We start from the raw sequence: 20,040 nt of genomic DNA, 5'->3' as shown, positions 1-20,040 counted from the left end.
GGTTACGAATTGCAACTGCTTTTTCCCGACCGTTGCACACCCATTGCACGGTACGATCGACAGACACTCTTTTTCAAGCGCGTCTCAAGTAAAACCCGGTTCGTTATCACCGGGGTGCCTCTCTATGCCTCTTACTCTCTTTGTGCGGTGCTATTCTATCTCGCTTGCCAGTGCTGAAAATGGGAAATAATGGGCCGGTGCAAGATTCCGGTGTGATTAATTTCCGTTTCCGCAATGTACGATCCGCACCATCGTGCAGCATGCGGCGATCAAAGCCTTTGGCGGAGGGAGGTGGGTAAAAGGCATCAAAAAGCGAAAGGAAAAGCGATACATGCACTTCTGTTTTCGGCGAAGAGACTGATTGCGCTTGCATAATGATAAACTATTTTATTGTTCTTCTTTCCTTTCCTTCGATAGCGTTGGGGATTGATCCTTCCCCAGGAAGCGTAAAGTGTGATATTGCATTTATTTTTTTGGACACTACTTTCTCAATAGATTTGTAGGGCAATGACTGTAAGAACATTACGTACGTTTCCAAAAATAGTATTTAATTTCTTAATACTACTAATCATCTTTTCATATGCAAATTAAATGGCGGTTGCATCGTTCTTTTATCTGTTCAATTCGTTTGGGGATTTTTAATTCCATCACAGCACATTTTCTGCATTTTCCAACACGAGCACGCACACTACGGGACGGGTTCGTCTTCTTCGATTTTCCGCGCGCAAATCACGCACCGAATGAACTGCTGCTTATGCGCCGTCCGGCGTAATACATGAACACACTTTCACTATCAAACGCTGCCAAGACGCTCGTACTCTTGTTTGCCTCCCACTTTAACATCCCGGTGGAGCATGCACCGGTGAGGTCACACTACGGTTGCATGCCATTGCAAATACAGCCACAAAAAAAAACCCCCATCCGACCGTTCGTACTGCATTGGCGCCAGCCGATGATGGTTCGGCATTCAGCAGTACGTAGCAAAAGCTCCTTTTTTGATGCGGGGAAATGATTGCGTAAATCGCGATAAAGGCATGATTAGAGACGGACGGACGGAGCAAGAGAAACATGCTGTACGAGCCCGAACAGGCGTCAAAGCGTGCACGAGTGGAAGTCGGATTGTCAATTGTATATAATTTTTGAACGATTTTCCTTCGTACGCATGCATTGTGCTTGTGATGAAAATATTGAGGGAAATGATTGATCTTTTTGCTGGACTTTTTCATTCAGCGTGGTTATTTCGGTATTGTTGTTAATTGATGTTTACGTGTCGTCTTTAGTGGGAAGCTTTCCATATTTTAAAGAGGATGAAATTGATAATGATGGGGCCTTAACTTATGTCACTCTAAATGTGTGTGTTTTTTTTGTTTGTATGAGCACATTACGACGAGATTTAAAGTTCATGTAACATTCAATGTGTGCTTCCGCAAAAAAGGTGAAGGTTGTGCATTCCCCACGAACTGATTTGGACCATGGCAAATCGAGACTAGTTTTTAAATTTCCCGCACCAATTCCCGCACCCTGACAGCTGGAAGGAAAACAACTGGTTCAACATTTTACTTACAAAGACATACTTGTCCTGCTGGCCGCTCAGGTGGGCGCAGTATTCAGGCGAATCTATTCCGGTTAAACAATCCGGCCAAGCGACTGGTATATTTAGTAGACGGTAGGGAAGAAAACAGCAATGAAAACAAAAATACACACATTACTGACATGCTCACGTCAGCGAAATGATCATAACCGCTGCGACAAGACGGCGGACCCCATTAAGTGGGTCGACGGTGTGATGCTTTCCTAGTTGTTTATTTACTTCCCCTTGCAGTAGCGCGGTGCTGCGACAAATGACTTGTCCAAATGATGTAACAGAAGGAACAGAAGGACAACAGAAAGTGTACGTGATGCGTGAGTGTGTGGTTAAGCATGGCAGAGATCAATGACACTAAGCGCACGACAAATGGTTTAATTAGTATGTGCGGGCGGGCAGTTAATTAATTAACAACTCAACAAGCACTTTGCGTTTGTGAGCTTTGTGCGCTTCGAATACGAATCGAAATGGCTAAAAATACAAGTCTCTCATGCATACCTTTCAGAAATGCAGATTTTCGTTGTTTCGGTAGTGAAATTCTGCAAGGATCTTGCAAGGATGTAATCAGGAATTTCCATCTATATTTGTTCCGCAGGATATAAAAACAATAACTTATATAATAAATTATGTGTAAAATCTGTTAAAAAAAACGACATCTTATAGAATGTTGCGATCATCGTCGATCGTCGATCGAAAAATCCTTAAACTCTAGATATATTATCCCTTACACATAAGTAACGGCTAGACCTAAGCCATCACAAGTTAGTGATGCTATTGATGTACTAAACAATTATTTAGTATCCAAGAAAGGAAACTATTCAATAATATTTTCGGTCCGATTAAAAAATAAGCCACAACAATGGATGGGTTTAATGGCGAAAGTTGGTTCTGTAAGCGTACATCACTCCCATCTCTTTGGTATTCCTTTTTGTAATACTTTGCTTTTTCATTCGTCTTCATCTACACATATGATTTTAGAAAGCCTAAAGAAAAACCTTGTTGGCGTATTGCACAGACAAGTGAGTCGTCTAACAGCTAAACGTTGATTACAAGTCATCCAGAACAGCTACATTGACATTGGACATTGAGCAGCAAGTCTTTTCAATCCAGGAAAAAAAAAAATGGTTGACATGGCTGAAGAAATATCCTTTTTCTGCTTCTTTTTCTTATTTAGTAGCTCCACAACCTAAAAAAGTATATCCCTACCATATTTGGCTTTTTGTGACTTTGTGACTGTGATTGACTTGTGATTGCTTCGGATGGGATTTGGTACTGGTCCTGTGGTGTGATAGTAGAATGCTTACTAAAGGATAAATATTCCATTGTAAGCACTAAATAAATAAAGTCCTTAGAAATAGGGTGTTCGCAAATAATTTCGAGAAATAAGTGACCATCAGCAGCAGCCTCAAATTGTGGACATTTAAATAGAAGTAACCACAAAAAAAACGAAAGCCGATAATAGTTAACATTTGTATTTATTGTTTAAGCATCTAGCATTATGACGAAGGTGTGAAATGATTGGACGCAAATTAAAGTATAAAGTTCCCTGAAGGACGAAACATCCTGGAAACGAAACATCTCCAAACATCACAAACGTTGTGATCGTTCACTCCGCCACTCCGCCAATCGTACTTTGGTTTACAGCCTTAATTTAAATTACCGTGTATAAATAAGCGATTCGCCGTGCACAGAAGCTGTGCATGCATTAAATAATATCTAAAGCCATCGCCATCAATAGCTCTGCTAGGGTAGCCACGGGCGACTAATATCGCCCGTTCGTATCAGCCCCGAATCTGCGTATTCGCTAAGCGCTACGGACAAAACAAATTACTGTTACGGTTCCTTCACTCCCGCTCGGATACACCCCAGAGCGCGCTCTATCGGTAGATCTGGTCGGGGTTTTTCTCGAGCGCATCCTTAAACTTTATGGAGCCCCGGTTGCGGCTGTACTTCGAATCGAACTTTTTCTTCGCCCGCAGTTCCTTTTTGCTCGATCCGGCAACGGCACTGTCGCCGATGGTTTCTACCGCGCGGCGGTGGCTGGTCGCGGACGGGCCTTCCAGCCGATGGTGGTTCGTTCGTTTCTTGGTCGTACCCTTCGTCCCTTGCGATCCGCCAGTCGGTTTGTGAGTGGTGGTCGAAGTAACCGTGGCATCACCCAGATAAGCCGTTGCCGGCACGTACGGTTTGGGAGCCTTCGTGTGGCCCTTCTTTAGGCCACCGGCCCCGTAGAAGCTTGCCAAGCTGCTACCACCAACGCTGGCGGTCGGTTCCGACAGTGCGGTGAAGGTGGTAACGGGTGGCGCGGACTGGGTACTAACCTCTTCCGGGCCGCCGGAAACAATCTGCGGCCAAGGGCTGACGGCAAACGGTGGTGCATGCGTGCGATTGTACTGGATCTCCACGTTGCTGTACGACTGTGCTACGGCTGCCGGCGCTTTGCCATTGTGGCCGTAGAACATTGTCGCGTCGTACGTAGGACCGAACCGTTGCGACTGAGTGCTAGCTGCGGGAAGTTTCGGTGTGGTCGGATACGTCACGGACGATGGTTGACGGGCGGAGACGGTGGTAGACGTGGACGTCACACAGTTCCAACATTTCACACGCTCCTTCGTCCGCTTTTCCTTGCCCAACACGGCAGTCTTAGTGCGATGCTTCGGAGGTTGTGGCGCTGCTGTAGACTTTGGCCCGACGGAGGTACTTGTCAAACCGTACCGGCCAGCCGAACTTACGTCCGTGCCGGTTGGTTTCGGCTTCGTGGTACGCAGCGCCGTGGTCTGCTCTAGTGGGCGCTTCTCGGACGGAACAACCGCTAACGAAGGAACGATCTTGGACTCGGACAGTTCCGGCGCGGTACCGCGCAAGACACTGGCCGCGAGGGGTGCTTTCTTGATCGAAGCAATCGGTCGCCAATCGTCATCGGCCGCATCCGGGAACAGCGTATGGATGGTGGCCTCCACCTTGAGCTCTTCGCGCCGCTCCAAATCCCGGATGACGGCATTCTCGAAGTGTTTGTAGCCCGAGATGCCCAGATCGGACATCAGCGAATCGTACTTCCCCGGTGGTGACGCCGTCGAGGCGTGTCGTCCACGTTTCGAACCCTGGGCGGGTTTCTTGCCGTAAGTGACCGGGGCCGTTTTGAAGTGGCTTCCCGGTTGCTTTGTGAACGGTTGACCGTACCGCAGCTCGTTCGCGTTGGAGTAGTAACCGGCGGCATTGTGTATGCCGGCCACCGGTCGGTGACTGCCGAGCAGGTTGATGGACCCGTGGCCGGGCATGGAGACGGCCTGCTGAATGGCCCCCGTCACACCGTTTACCGCATGAGCCAGCTTCGACGCGCCGATGCCCGTCTTGAGGTTGTTGATGAAGTGGTGCAAATTGTTCTCCAGATTGGTGACGGTCGGCACGTAGTAGGAACGTTTCTTTGGCCCACCGGACGTGCCGGAATGGGCTGGTTTGGAGAAGGGTGCAGGCTTTGCAGCGAGATCTTGGATTGCGTTGGATGTGCCGTCGCTGGACGCTCGCGATTGCCAACGTCCAGTGGCGGTAGTACCGCGAGACGTTCTATGCTTTCTGGATCTTGGGTTAGGGAAATAAGGGACACGGACAAATCAACCAAACTGAAGAACCTGAGCATCTCTTTGGGAGTTGACCCAGATATTCTTACCTTACACGACTTCCGCTAGCAAGAACGCCTGTCAGCAGAAGAACCATCAGCAACAAAACATGAATGCTGCACTATAAATTCACAGTAAGAGAATCCAGATTAATCACACGTCAATGCGACTCCCAAAAACCGGGCTGCCAGAAAGATGGAGACACTTACAGTTCTCCGGGAGCTGCACTGCCTCCGGATAGGTACCATCATGTTGGACACACGTATTGTCAAACCACCAACCAACAGACACGTTCACGGCACGGCAACCGAAACAAAAACCTCCAGCCCTCGGTACGGTTGTGCAGAAATACCCAAACGTGCTCCCGAACGCGCTTGCTCACCGGACTAGACGCGATTGCTTCGGAAGCACCGAATGGGTAGTGTTTTTATAACTTAGCTAATTGTCGGCTAGTTTCGATCCTCCGCCAAACAGCAGCTCCCTATCCACACAAACCGCCCGTCCCCACTCCATATGGCACGGGGAGGATCTCTCCCACCCTGCGGTCTTCGGTTTAATGGCCCGGTTGTGACGTTTAGGAAGAATTCACACCTGCTGCATCGGCCGCGGAACCTTGTGCGGATACGGCACAAAACGGAAGGAAACAGCACGATGAAAGGAAATGGGTGTTCCCTTCCCTAGCTCAAACGTCGGGTGTTGGCGTGTGAAGTGTCCGCCAAAAGAGGGTGCAAGTAAAAGGAAAAACCAAATTACGCGGCAATTGATTAATGTGCGTTTGCCTAACAGCAATCGGAGCGAGATGGTGTGATAAGTACTAAGTATCAGCATTACGTGTACTAAAAATGTACTAAAGACATCGGTACTAAATGGAATGATTATTCAAGATGGGGAATCATTAATACTGCACAAAAGTTATTATAATTTCTTATGTTTTTTTTATTAAATTCAATTTATTGTGCATAGTACTCATATTTTTCCACTTCAATGTTGGGAACCGCTCTGTACCCCCCGAAGCCAAAACAAAAACAATAGGACCCGATCGATACGCACGATAAGTGGCAAAGACAAGAAAGTCTAAACTCCTTTCGCTTTTTTTTTCGCGCTCGTTTTCTCGGAAACTCTCGTTTTCATTTCATGTGTTTTCTTTACGTTGGGCATTTATTGTTGCTTCTGCTTCATTTCTTTACATTGCATGTTGCTTCAATGTCGTGCGGAAAACTGCCGGCCGCATTAGTGAGAGCGAAAGGTAACGCCGAACCCGAATACAACCACCGAGGGGGCTCCGTGCAGAAAAGTGCATCCAATCGGACATCGCACGGGCCACTCGGCTTCTTTGGTAGCAGGCGTGCGTGAGTGCGGTGGAAGGAAAATGAGTAGACGGGAAGCGCATCAGCACCGAAAACAACCGTATGCACTTCACGCCTCGCAGGATACGTAGGAAGTCTGCAGTATGTGTCTGCTTCACCCCCGGCCACACTCACTCACCGTTGACAATTGTGCGAACGATCGATTCGATAGCGAACGGCCCTGAAGGGCTTTGCCAAAGTGTTTGGTGCATAATTGTGCGCAAGCGAACGTTGGGACGGGGAAGGAGTACACCGAATGCAAACAAAATAACATAATCGTTTAGCAACAATTTTCCAACCGCACACGCACAACGCCATCGTACGCACACCCTGTGCGATTGATCGTGGAAGGTGAATGAGCCTGGGCAGGTTATGGTGCTTTTCTGGAGCTGATGCGTGTATGTGGGCACGCACATCGGACTCTGTTTAATTTCCGGTGCGCAGCCGGAAATATGTTCGATGGCATGTGTTTCAAGTGTTTTGACACCTTCCAGTACAGTCACCTATGGCCGTGAACGTCCTTAACTCAGCGTGTTTACAACTCTTGTCACGATAGCAGGGTGTAGAAGATGAAAAAGTGTTCAATACTAAACAAAATAATATACTTGCAATACATACACTTATAATTGGGAAATTAGTTAAACTTGTTATCACTTAATGCATTATATTTTACATAATTGATTTACACATACGTAACAAGACATTAAAACGTAAACTTCATAAGGCAAATAAGAGTAGTAAAACCGTATCATTAGAAACAAGAATAAAAGGAGAAATCATCGCCTACTCCGACGTATGCGTAGCGCGTTCGCTAACCGAGACGTGTACAGGCACAAGCCCTGCGTTCAATTCCCGAATCGTTTGTATGTGACTCCACACAATGATATCCTTCTATGTGCGCACACAATTTTACTCTTCCAGATAATAGAGTTGCGATCTCTAGAGGATCAGTTAACAGAAATTTTTAGTAGCGTGTGGATAATACTTGTGTATGATGAATTCATGGAATTTCACTTAAAATGCTGCTGAGCGGGAAATCTTCTTCCCCAACGCTGCTGATCCGATAGATGTACGTATTCCTCAAAAGTCACCCTCTGTAAAGGAAAGTTATAATACTTATAGTTAATTAGTTATCACAAAGGTGGGTGGATGCATTCTTTACCGTAGTATTTGCATCTTTGCCAGGTACTCCATAGGAGACATGTGCTCCATCGCTCCCTGGGGGTGTTTGTCCAGGCTGTAGCCCAACAGTTTGTAGTCCGTCTTTTGGATCGTTCGATGATGGATCGGTTTCACACGGGTCTTTGTCATGTGGACGTTTTTGTAGTTAATCGGGACGTGGAAAACCAACCGATCGCCGGCGATTGCAGATTCAACGCTGACCATCACGCAGTATAGCACGCTCAGCAGAAGTAGCACAATAGTCTAAAGAGAAGAAGCACGAGATTGTGAGAAAGATCGCGAAATAAGCTTGAAGCTTATTCTAAATTACCTACCAAAAACTGTTTCATGTTGCTAGACTTGAAGACCCAGGTGTTGAGCAAACTTGAAAGAGGTGTCCAGATGTTGAGGGCTTATCGAATGGCTTTGACTGCATCTTGTGTTGGGTACCAGCATTTATACCCGTATGTGAGGACAATCTTGGCAGAAATTTAAGACACTTATCTAGGGATACATTTTCAGAAGACAAGTAGGAATTGAATTTCGGACAATGGACAAACTTTCTTCACCAAGAGATAGACACTAACGATCGGTGACAACGCTCATGACCTTCCAGGGTGAAACAGAAGCGAAGGAAGCCACGGAAAACTCGCCAGTCCATGACAGCCGGTCACAGTCATTGACATTCGTGAGGTAGTGCTGCTTCACCGTGACACTGTACGATCGTACAGCATAACCTGCCTGCAATGTTTGTCACGCCCGGGTAAACAATCCGGGTAAATGGGCATTCGAAATTGCATAAGCGATTGAACGTGACAATCAGCTGATGGTAAATGGATGCATCGAACCGTACTGGAACTGATCAGCTGTAGCTAATCGCTTCAACAGCTTAGTGCCGCAGCTTCTAATATGTGAATTGAAATTCCTGATTGTATTTAATTAAATTATGAACAAATGAACTTTCCCATAATCGCAAGCATGTTTTGTCGATTGAAATAAGCTAATTTATTCGGTTCGTTTTATTCATTATTTATTGAGAGTTAAATCTTTGCTCTAATTATGTTCTTTTTCCCTCTTTCTCTTGTTGTTGTCTTGCGTATTTGCCGTTTTGCCATTCATTTGTTTTGTTTAACATGTTTTTAAGTGTATAATATTGATGGATATTCGAATTTAAATAATTTTTAGAATCTTTAATAAATTAAATTCGTTTAGATAAAGTTTTCACTAAGAAACATCGTTAAATTTATTAGAAACTAAACTAATCAACTGATGAAAATTTGTTTATTTACTATACTTTCTACGACTCTCTGCGATGTAATAATAATTAAATCTTGTAGTATATTGTTTATACATTTGAACATTAATGATTAGTAATTCTATATGTTTACATAAGAATCAATAATGTTGCTTAATTATGCTGAACTAGTGCTTCTGAATGTTATCTGAATAGGAAGAAATTAGCTGTTTCTGGTCAATTTATCTCCAATTGATCGTTATATCGCATATCTCTGCTAATACCTTAATCTAAGAATTTATAACATATTGTTGCTAGTAAAATCAGTCAAAATGTTGAGGAAGGAAACATGAAAATTGATATAAAATGATTTGATTGTCTCACTGAATATTCAACATTTTATTTAAATATCCCTCCTCACATCGACCATCGTAACAACAACATAACAAAACTACTAACAATCCTCAGAAAAACGACTACAGATGGTTATAGGCCTTCTTCTTCTTTGACTTTTTTGGTAGCAAATTCGAGGATTCGTCGTCACCCGACTTGACGCCAAACGATTTGTCCCAATTGTATCCCATGTTGGACAGATACTTCGTTTGTGCAAAGTTGGGCAGCTGCATCGCTTCCTGCAACATCAGCTGATCGGACAGCTTCCGCTGCTGGCGATAGTAATCCCGCAGATAATTGGAAGCATCACCAGTATCACGCAGATCGCTCGTCACACCGGTAGAGGGTGCATCCAGATTGCGGTAGCGCATCATCAACTCTTGTGCCAGCTGCGTCGATAGTTTGTCCTGCACCATGGAGGAAAGGGAAGCGGCCGCCGCTGCAGCCATCGCTGAGGAAGAGGCCGACGCGAGGGCTGCCGGTGGGGATGAAACCATGGCCGAGGGTATGGCACCGGATGGCATCCACATGCCGTGATCCATCGCTATCGGTTGCTGATCGACGAACGATGGAGGCATCTCCTGGACGATCTTTTTCGGATGGTACACGTGCATGTACTTCGTCTTGACGTGGACGTGCCGGTTGATAATTTCGGGAACGTGTAGTTTAATGTGCACACTGTGGAAGAGAGGCAATGGTTAAAGCACAGCGGGGATGGCAAGCAGTGGTGACTCACTGTTCTGTGTCATCATCGGCATAGCACCGATCACGCAGCAGTGTTGTAAATACGCCCAGACTTAAGACAACTTGCTGAAGATTCATGCTTAGAAAGGGCTCTTTTACAATGTTATTATTAGAAGAGATCCTCTGCCTCTCGAGTAGGAGCTCACAAACGACACTGATGCTGTCGGTGACACAGGATGTGCTTTAAATACAATGATTGCAACACCTCCCAGCCACTCACCTAAACATGCCGAACAAAATGGATCGTTTCAATGCATTTTGTTCAGCTGCAATCGATAGCTGCCACTCTTTGGAGGCTGCCTTGGCAAGCCTTCCCGCATATTAAATATCAGCAAAGGGTGTACAAGGTGACCTTCCTACCAATAGCCAGCAACCCCTTGGTCATAAGATCATCGAGACGCAAACGAACTGCAGCGGAAACGAGTCGTGTGATAGCCATTTGCTTTTCATTCCGTTCCATTTGTCTTCCCACTGTTTCCGCTTTCGCTCGATGTGACACATTTGGAGCAGAAGGGACACGTGACATTCCAGTTGCATAATCTCGCTCGCACAAGCATTATTGAGCTAGCGGATGGAAACATTTCCTAGGGAGTTTTTTTGTTATATTGCCCAAAGATCACTCACGGATGAGCGTTACTGAGCGTGAATCACACCCGTCCAATGCACAGTAGGGAAGATGCTTCAGTGTTAATGGTGTGATAACATTGTAGATAACGACCAGCGCAGGATTCAAGCTTCATTGCATGTCTCCGTTTGTTAGGCGCTCAAACACCATAGGCGCCTTTTAGGTTGTTTGTGAGTTACAGATGATTCGAGCTGAACGATAATTGGACTGAAGGCTCGAACATTTTAAAGTAAAGCATGTAAAGGGTAAAATATTTTAAACAACAAAGACTTAAACGACTTTACAACAAACTTTGTTACTTTTGGGGCCGTCAACTACGAGTAACCGTATGTTATCAGATCGAATATATTTATAGGTCGTTCATTGTCATCCTACGGAATTACTTGATTTGGCCAAGAAGACTACAGCACTCCATAAAATAACACCACAATTTCTCGACTGCGGGTAACGGTAAAACGTCTACAGCTTCACAATTCACATAATTATATTTTATATACTTCTATAACCCACCGTAAGCTGTCCTACTCACGAAAGCTTACCATTTACGATTGAATTACCTTGCTGTAAATCTGTAACTGGAACGGATTATTACAACTGGAAATCAGTTTTACAACATTACGCAATGGCGTTGGGCAATTCAACACATCACAATCCACTGGTTTTCTTATTTACATTTGAAAAGAAACTGGAAATAGAAAGAACGACCTGTCGGGCTACCTGACGAAATAAAACGGAGCCGAAAAAGCTCGCCACCGCTTTCTCGCGGTAGGAAAATAGATTTAGAATGAGTTAGTATCCCCGAGTGCGGGACCTTTACGTACGAAGCCCACCGGCCCCTCCTCAAAAAGGGCTACACGCGTTCCGCTTTTGTAAACGGTATCGCCATAACACTTAAATTCTACGATTATGGTGCATTTACAATGTTTATGGCACCCTAAAACCGTGCGTCACACAGCGGAATGGTAACAGTGTCCAATGGACCGCAGGATCGAGCTGTTACGAAACCAAACCAAGGGGTTCATTTAAGCTGAAAATCTATGACGACACAGTCGAATAGGTGTTAAGAACGGAAGGATAGAGGCGGCGAAGCGATCGTTCGTTGGGAGAAACAATAGAACCATAACCATCCGCCGATCGGCTCAGCTGTAAAACTTAGCAGCTTAGGAAGTACCTTTACCTCGGTTACCTAGGCAGGGTGTCCCCGTGGCTGTCAGGAAGGCAAAGAAAAAAAATGGCACCAACTAACGATCGGTTGATCGGCTTGATTGGAAGAGAGCCTAACCTGCACCGACAATTTGAAAGAGAAAGCGAGTATGTTGTGACGTCCGGATTGCATTCCGGTGCAGTCACAATTTTAAGCGGGTTTTACGTGAAAAAAAGGGGACTTGATCAGTAGAACGATGAAACTTCCTTGAAACAGCAATTAATGTAAGCCATAATGATTAAATACTAAAATATTTAAAAGAGTTCCCCCATTTGCCGTTGCATCTGAAATGCATTTTGAGTGTGTGTGTGCGCCTTTTTTCTGTTCGATATTCCTTTGGTGTGTCCCTGATTATCCTTCACCTTTATTTTCAGTGAACCCCCGTCGGTTGGCCGGGTCGGTGACCGCTGTGCATTCGGGCTGACCACCGGTGATTGAGGGCAAGTTCGATCGAAAGTAATAACAAGCTTGACCGGTTACGCTGTCAGTGGAAATGTCTAACAGATCATTTCCGAGAGGCACGTATTCTAATCCCTTCAATCCTTGGGGCGGTCCTTCGCCGGGATAAAACAAAGCTAAACGAGCTAAACAGAAAAAAAGAGAGCGAAATGGAAAATAGAAGAAGGTTTCAGCTTCATGGCCAGGTGAACAAGCTCCAGGAGGAAACCTTTCCCATACCGGCGTGCATCGGCACAAACGAAGACGATGTTACAGACCCACATTTAAAAGTTCGGACAGATAATATCTTAATCTTCTTCCTTCTTCCTCCGGTCACCTACCCACTGTTTTCGATCGCTTGGATTTTTGGGAACACATGCACCCATCTCCTACGACGAGACCCCTTTTTCCCAATCCAATGTGGCCAGCGGAATCTTGCCCGGTTACATTTTTGTTCTTCCTTATATGGATTCCTAACAGTCCAAATGGCGCAGGGGGCTCCCAACGTCACGCAGCCCCCTGTTCGTCAACGAGCCGCACCAACATTCCGGCGTTGCGTAGCGGCCCCTGTGCCGAAGTATTAAATGATTCCATCCCGTCCCGATTGCTCGCACCAGAACCACCGATGTGACATCTAAGTGCGGTTTCAGGAACGGAACATGTCGACGGTGATTTCAGTCAGCTAAGCTTGACTGATTATTTTTCACTTTCCCAACGGGTTTGTGGAGTGTTCTTTCGTCGAAAGTTAACCAGTTCTCGTCTTTCACTTTCCAAACTGCATTGGCCGGGATATTAGTGTGCAGGGGGTTCTATTGGGCAGGAATGCGTTATAGAACGGATGCCTCGAAATGTAAACACTTGTCACGCAGCTGTCATTAAACACTCGCCGTGAGAGCCGCTGATTGGCTGACACTTGACACGCGAGCTAAGTAGTAGTTTCGTTCACTTCCGATTGTGGAGAGTAATGTCGCAAGAGTTCTTTGCTGGTGAAGATTCAAGTGATTTCAGTTCCGAGAGCGTTATGTTTGAAGAAGTTTCGTTTATGAGGGTTGTCGCAGAAACGTCAGGTGCTCGGGATAGTAATCATACTAATAAGTAGTTACTTCACTTAAGAACAATCCGCTTGATTGGAATAGGAATTGCGCTTCACTATCAATTTCTCGATTTATCTTATTCGCTTGCGCAATTTCAATAAGTTATGCACACCATATCCTATCTATTGGCAAACCCTGTAATTCTATCGTGTACTTTGAAATAGTGCAAAAACCAGTCCGGATTACTGCAGAATAATGGATTAAATGCAATTTCCGCTAGACTATTGTCTTGTGAAGAATCTCACAACAACAAATAATAATAGTTCCCATTTAGGTAGACTACAGCTTCATTCAAAACATATTGACTATAGCTCTATCCCATTAAAGCTTCACTAGGGCTGTTAGAGCAGGCCAAGTCCCCCAAAAGGTTGTGGCGCCGGATAAATAGCGTACAAATTCCACGGGAAAGTGTTTATAAAAAGTGGATGCATATATTTATGTATCCATTCAAATCCATTCAGCTCATCGCTCTATCGATCGTTATCGATCTTATCCCGACCATTATCTACAGCTTAAAAGAAAACCACCAAATGGTGCTCCTATTACGGCTAGAAGCTCCCAGAAGCTAATTACTACTGACCACCCATTGCTTAGAGCTTAACGAGACTGTTTATTTGTTTTTTTTTTCGCTCTCCAACCACCATCGTTCACTTTCTCCATCCATCGCGAAGCAACAACTTCATATCGGGAATTGCCATTATAGCGTCCGATCGTGCCGACGATGACTTACTTAGTTTCCCAGCTTCATCCCCCCAAAGCTTGCTCGTCAAATCAATTTCTCACAGCACGGTTTCAACGTATCAATTCTGTTGATTGTTTTTGTTTTTGCTTCGTCTCGCTGCCCCGTTCCCGCTTTTGTTCATCAGGGAAATTATTGACCACACCGAATGTGAAGCAAGGACGCATTCTAAAACACTCACCCGATTGTCCTTCCGCGCTGTATAATTAATGGATCAAATCAAATCACTTTTCCGATTCACATCTCTATATGTCTGCTCTGATTCCCCCACTTGCTTCGTGGAAGAAACGTGGTCGTATAATCAAAAATCACTGTCCTACCTCAATGTTGGTTAACATGTTGCGCCCTTAAAAGGTTTATGCCCATGTTTAACATCACAAAACAATCGTAGTGGGGTTTTGGATCCGCAAAACTTCCGGAGCCGGAGTACGGCCACGAAGCAACCCGGTGGAAAGTGATTCCGTCCATCCCACGGTGAGCTCTTACGGATATTATTCGCTCCATTTGCTGGGAATATCCATGCCGCCCCGAGAGCGGAGGCTTTATTAGCGGTTGGTTTGAATGTTTTTTTGTCCCGAAGGTTACCAGAACTGTCATTAAAACAGAAACAAACCATCGAATCATCGGCAGCTTATTGCAGCGACCGACCTATCGTGATGTCCCCCGCGGGGAGCCGATGGAATAAGTTCTGCGGTCTATGGCAAAGCAGTCGATTAACTGAATCGATGATAGTTTTTTTCTTCATGATGCTTAGATCATGCCACCGATCAACCCATCTTCAGTGGGTTTTAAGGGGGAGGAAAAAAGATGACGCACTCCCATCCCGCACAAGAAACGTGTGCCGGGAGTGGCACATCTCAGCACAAGCAGTAGAGTGCCGGATTTCCTTTGGCCGCGCGTGATGTTCAATCGATTTTCAATCACGGTACAGAGATAACGATCGTAAGCCCCGAGAGTGGGGGAACTCGGGGTTGCGGGAGGACTTAAGCTTAGGAGGCTTGGGACCACCATCGTTACGCCGATTGGCAAATTAGCCTATCATAGGCGTATCAACGTTTTTTTTTTGTGTGTCCAGCGAAGGTGAGTGTGATGGAGAAAGCGGAAAAGCCTACAATATCCCAAACGATCCGATCCATTAGATTCCTTGATCAAAACGGAAAGCCAGAACGGCACACATAACGAAGGAGTTCTCCTTCGGCTAGACCTTATGTTTAAACAAGCTACTAGCGTGGAAGATGCTTTCCGCGCTTACCCTCATGGGAAAAGGTTCCCGTGTGGAGAGCACTGGTCACTTTGTCCAACGCTGCTCTCCACAATCAATAGACTGGAGCAGCGTTAGAAGTGGTTGCACGACCCGAATCGAAAGGCCCCAGAAGTCGCGCCAGAGCCAGAGTGAAACACAGAAGAAAGTGAAACACAAGGAAGGTCAAACTAAAAAGGAGAGTTCGTGTGGTTCCGATTCCTTCCAGCTTGCCGCTGAATCTTTCAGAATGAAACTCCCGAAGGGTGTGTGTGTGGTACAGCGGAGGGATGTGATAAAACACGCTAGAACCGAGACGCACACCCTAATTACGGGCGAAGGGAGCGACCATTATAAATATCTCGACAAATGGTGCATTCTTGGCCATTACGCGTCTGGAGGTATTCGGGAGCAGGTGGAGTTGCTAGCAGCGAAGAAAGTGCGCTCGCGTTGTGTCAGTCTGATCAGTGAAGCGGTGTTCGTTTCTGGGCAGAATTGTGTGATCTTGTGCAGTTTGTGTTGGGGGTTTTGTCATCAGCAGCCGAAGTGCCGACTGCCAATCGACAGGTCGTTGTGGTTTACTGGTGACCTGTTGAAGAGAGCAAGAGTTCGTTCCAAGTGCCACTAGAATGATGCAGCCATTGAAGTTATTGGTAAGAAAGCGAAGATCTCGCTGTTCTGGGAAGATCTCTCCTTGTTTGGACTGTGATGGGAAAGAGGGGCAGCAGTGATCGTTGGACAGTTTATTGAAGATGCTTAGTTGTTTCGTGTGGCTAGAAATTCTACCGTGACGTTAATCCTAGTGTTCTATTATTAAACCGTTGCAGTTTGTACTGTTATTGTCCAGCGTCTCTGTACGGGCATTCTGGTGGTCTACTAGTCAGACGAGGTATGTACGCCTTGACTTTCAGGTTGATGTCGTATAAGCTCGCCACTTGACACGCTCTGTACGTCTTTCTCCTAGTGATCCACCCGTGGCCAGCAAACAGGTGCAATATGTCCGGGCCTTTACCTACCAACCGGTGGCGTTTCCGGCCCACTCGCTGCTTGCACCACCGTCACCGTACAAGTTCATCCAGGCCAGCCCAGCGTCCATCATACCGACGGCAAAGCAGATCGCTCCGGTGCAATCCCCAAGCCAACCCGTACAGCCGGTACAGCAGCAAAGCAGCAGTAGTCCGTTCAGCAGTTTTTTTGGCAATGCCTTTGGAGGTATGGGCCAATCCGGTAGCGGTAACTCCGTCACAGGACATCCAAATTCCGTCTCCGTTGGCGGATCAGTGCCGACGTTCCAACAGCAGCAGCAGCAGCAACACCAACAACATCAGCAACGTTTACAGCAAGTACAACAGCAGCAGCAACAACATCAGCAACAGCAGGTAGTACATACGCCGCCAGCACCACCGGTAACTCCGCCACCGAGTGAAGAACCCAGCGTCAGCCAGGGTGTCGTTGCCCCGGCGGGTGGATTCTACGGCCAGCAGCATCCGAGCAAGTATCCTTACTTCACCATGGATCAGGTGCAGTACCTTTCCAGCCTACCGGCCAATGCACCGCACACGCCCCAGGTGCAGTTCGTGCCCTGCATGTGCCCGATCGCGGTGAATGTGCAGAGTCACGGGGAGGTCGCTGACAAGCGGCTAGATGAAACGACTACAACCGACGCGGAAGTGGTCGTGCCGAGCGGTGAAAGTGAGAAGTGAAGCGATGCTGCCTGTTCTAGTGCCCTGGGTGTGTTTGCGTGATGTGTCACCTCAGGAAGGGAACAATATTCTTCCACCCCTGCACAATCATCCATCACGCTACGGTCAATGTGGAGTCAATGTTCTGTTGTGCTATTTATTTTTTGTATGTTTGTTTCACGTTGAAACTGCACTGAAGGTAGACAAGAAGAAATTTCTTAAAGTTAATGTAACCAAACAACTCTTTCTTACTCCCAGAACTCGCAAGAACTAGCGAGTGGCAGAGCGCGATCAGGTAGGGCTTTCTCTAGGGACTTGTAACGAACTATTTATAATACTGCTCCGTATTTAACAACATCCAAACACCTTACCCTAGATTGATTAATTGTTAGAAGAGGACGCAAATAAATCAATTAACCTGTAGCCGTGTTGCACTGCTTGTCGTATTTTATTATCACGCTAATTGCGGCCTACAGCTAACCGGGTTCTCATTATCCAATACCGTATAACTCTACCTGCGAGCATCATCAAGTGTTACCAGTAAATCAATCACTGCGATTGACGGGTCGGAAAGTGAATCTGGATTCTGGCCGGTTCACAATCCGTCCCATCTTTTGGTCCAAATCTATGACCTGTTCTTTACCGCGTTGGCCCACTTCTAACCGTCCTCCTACCAGCATTCACCGGCTGTTTGGTGTGGCGTCTGCAGGAATTCATCATGCTTTCAGGTATTCGATTTATGGTCGACAGGTCGGACGTAATCCAGACAGCGAAGGAGCAGACATTAATTGAACAGAGGCGAACCCCATCATCAATCATCGATCGTTGACGGATATCTGTCAATTGGGATGATCACGGTCGCGGGGAACACACAAGCAATTGGAACAGTCTAACGACGATGCACGATCCGACGTGAGGGCTCATCCCTGCTTTGAAGCACAGGCAAAGATCCCATCATTAGCATTCCAGCAATGCGTTCATCAATTTCGGAATAAACGTTCTGATCGTCAGAGAATAGTTGCGTTGCTATTTATTATTTTATTGAAAAGAAAAGGACATTAAATGCGTTACCGAATGCCAAACGGGCACCGATTCTATTCTAATCGAAATTGAACCGGCGTTTACCATCGAACCGGAATCCGTATGCGGCTGCATTGCGCACCTCAACCAGGGCCGGATTACGGTGCGCATAGAAGCTACCGTGCGCGTGGGCAGGACGTGCGTTGCCGTTCTTGACGCCATACATTTCCCGGGGGTAGAACGCCTCGAACGTTCCCTTGGGTGGGACAATATGTTCAATCTCCTTATCGGTTGGATCGTAACCCTGCGCCGCGCGTTGTGACATCAGCACGATCAGCAGACATAGTACCAACCAGGGCAGTGTCTTGCAGACTCCAGCCATTGTGACAGCCCAAACACCTAGGTCTTTGAGGAAGAGATGGGAAAATTAATAGCAGAATAAGGTAGAATTCTTCACTTTTAGATGGGAGAGTTCGAGATGTTGCACTATTAGTTGCTTCCTTTACTTTACAATCGTAGACGAGTTGATGGTCGCCCCTACAACGGAGCAAATACACACACACACTCCCTTTCTTTTACATATTTGCCTATAGTTTCTAATACCACCACCGAGTTGATAAACTCCACGCCGAATCTTACCGTAAGTGTCTTCAGTTTTGGTGAGGGTTCAACTGTGAAGACGCGCTATCTCGCTATACACGTCTAAAGCGTTTGATGATGATCATCCGCCGGTTGGTACACACTAGAGCTTTACTACACCCGCTTCACGATGTGTCCCCACCCCCACCCCTCCTTCCCAACCCCCCAAATAGAGAAGGGAACCGAAAAAAAAGGCAAAGTGGATTGACTACTTTCACTAGTCCCACGGGGTTCGCCACTCCGCCCGACAACATATCTGTCTCATCTGATCTGTGTCTGTGTGGGTCTCCATGGATACACGTGGATCTAAGCAGACGCTGGGAAGCAGTGGGCGCTGTGTGTATGCGTGCGATCAACGTTAAATTTCCACGGTTTTGATGACAGTGGGATGCCAGACGGGATGCGGTCTCAGTGTCGTCAGTCTCAACTTCAAAACGAGAGTAAGCTCATTAGCAATGTGTGGTTAGGGAACTAATCGCTTAAATTGTGCCTAATGTGTGGTGCATGTTCGCACGTGCTGCTTGCGCATTGTACCTCGTCAGCAGCGAACAACAACATACCCGCATGCACTCATCCACACCTACAACTTCCGCTTTAAGCGCAACCCCTTTACGCACTTGCGGGGTGCGCGGTTTAATCTGCGGCACGGGTTTTAGCAAGCTCTGCGGGTGTGCAGATCATTACATAGCCGTTAACAGCGGCCAAACAATTGCAATTTTACCGCAAGGGTACCACGGGGCCCGGGGTGATATCCCTTCCGAGTTCACGAAGCATTGAAAACTGCGCCAAAGTGTGTGAGAAATTATGTTCATCATGTAAATTTGTATACGGAACCCTCGGGGCGGGTAGTTAAATCGGGTACGCGTTTAGGCTGATTGCTGGCGCACTGCACCTGATGTGCGGAAGTTTAAGTGTGCGCCGTTTGATTAGAATGGTGCAACATGCATTTGTGAATATAAAATATTTTATTTATTGTCCAGGAAATTCACTGGCACGGCGAGCTTGTCCAGTGTTATGCAATAGCGAGAAGTTATTAAAGGAACAGCCAGAGCAGACGGTCTGATAAATGATTGGAACTATCATTAGCATCTCGCCCATTACAGGCAGCAATTAAGCTGTATGCATGAGTGTACATCTGTTCCTCGGCTAAAAGACCAAAAGAAAGATGTATACAGAACTGCCCCATAAATGCGAACGTGCTGTAAGTGCACATAATATTTGTTGTACACCGAATTAAAGGCGCACCCTACAAAACGGTCCATTTATTTAGCGTGTATGC

General features: G+C 46.2%; 4 protein-coding genes and 1 pseudogene across 4 annotated transcripts; 1 reads left to right on the top strand and 4 right to left on the bottom strand.

The window, feature by feature from the left end:
- Positions 1-3,462: 3,462 nt before the first annotated feature.
- On the bottom strand, positions 3,463-5,453 carry LOC128298835 (mucin-12-like). The gene is made up of 3 exons (XM_053034635.1): positions 5,412-5,453; positions 5,253-5,323; positions 3,463-5,164 (listed from the first exon to the last, which is right to left on the bottom strand). Exons 1-3 carry the CDS (start codon positions 5,451-5,453, stop codon positions 3,463-3,465), a joined length of 1,815 nt encoding a protein of 604 aa, XP_052890595.1.
- A 2,253-nt stretch (positions 5,454-7,706) lies between these two features.
- LOC128298899 (uncharacterized) lies at positions 7,707-8,165 on the bottom strand (annotated as a pseudogene).
- Positions 8,166-9,419: 1,254 nt separating this feature from the next.
- On the bottom strand, positions 9,420-10,158 carry LOC128298887 (uncharacterized). Its single transcript, XM_053034695.1, has 2 exons — positions 10,073-10,158; positions 9,420-10,014 (listed from the first exon to the last, which is right to left on the bottom strand). Exons 1-2 carry the CDS (start codon positions 10,156-10,158, stop codon positions 9,420-9,422), a joined length of 681 nt encoding a protein of 226 aa, XP_052890655.1.
- A 5,894-nt stretch (positions 10,159-16,052) lies between these two features.
- On the top strand, positions 16,053-17,123 carry LOC128298948 (uncharacterized). The gene is made up of 3 exons (XM_053034763.1): positions 16,053-16,073; positions 16,248-16,309; positions 16,385-17,123. Exons 1-3 carry the CDS (start codon positions 16,053-16,055, stop codon positions 17,121-17,123), a joined length of 822 nt encoding a protein of 273 aa, XP_052890723.1.
- Positions 17,124-18,201: 1,078 nt separating this feature from the next.
- LOC128298732 (uncharacterized) lies at positions 18,202-18,504 on the bottom strand. The gene has a single exon (XM_053034505.1). The coding sequence runs from the start codon at positions 18,502-18,504 to the stop codon at positions 18,202-18,204; it is 303 nt and encodes a 100-aa protein (XP_052890465.1).
- Between the last annotated feature and the right edge of the window lie 1,536 nt (positions 18,505-20,040).

This window comes from Anopheles moucheti, chromosome 2, assembly GCF_943734755.1.
Source record: "Anopheles moucheti chromosome 2, idAnoMoucSN_F20_07, whole genome shotgun sequence".
Lineage (NCBI taxonomy): Eukaryota > Metazoa > Arthropoda > Insecta > Diptera > Culicidae > Anopheles > Anopheles moucheti.
Note: the sequence above shows the minus strand (reverse complement) of the source record. Positions and strands in the feature narration are given on the sequence as shown.

Bases quoted from the DNA above. Each gene is read 5' to 3' on its own strand.
- LOC128298835 (XM_053034635.1), bottom strand. From the start codon at position 5,453: ATGATGGTACCTATCCGGAGGCAGTGCAGCTCCCGGAGAACT. The intron at 5,324-5,411 runs GTAAGTGTCTCC...GTGAATTTATAG, and splicing joins AGTGCAGCTCCCGGAGAACT to TGCAGCATTCATGTTTTGTT. The intron at 5,165-5,252 runs GTAAGAATATCT...CCCTAACCCAAG, and splicing joins GCTAGCGGAAGTCGTGTAAG to ATCCAGAAAGCATAGAACGT.
- LOC128298948 (XM_053034763.1), top strand. From the start codon at position 16,053: ATGCAGCCATTGAAGTTATTG. The intron at 16,074-16,247 runs GTAAGAAAGCGA...AAACCGTTGCAG, and splicing joins TGCAGCCATTGAAGTTATTG to TTTGTACTGTTATTGTCCAG. The intron at 16,310-16,384 runs GTATGTACGCCT...TCTTTCTCCTAG, and splicing joins TGGTCTACTAGTCAGACGAG to TGATCCACCCGTGGCCAGCA.
- LOC128298887 (XM_053034695.1), bottom strand. From the start codon at position 10,158: ATGAATCTTCAGCAAGTTGTCTTAAGTCTGGGCGTATTTACAACACTG. The intron at 10,015-10,072 runs GTGAGTCACCAC...TCTCTTCCACAG, and splicing joins GCCGATGATGACACAGAACA to TGTGCACATTAAACTACACG.
- LOC128298732 (XM_053034505.1), bottom strand. From the start codon at position 18,504: ATGGCTGGAGTCTGCAAGACACTGCCCTGGTTGGTACTATGTCTGCTG.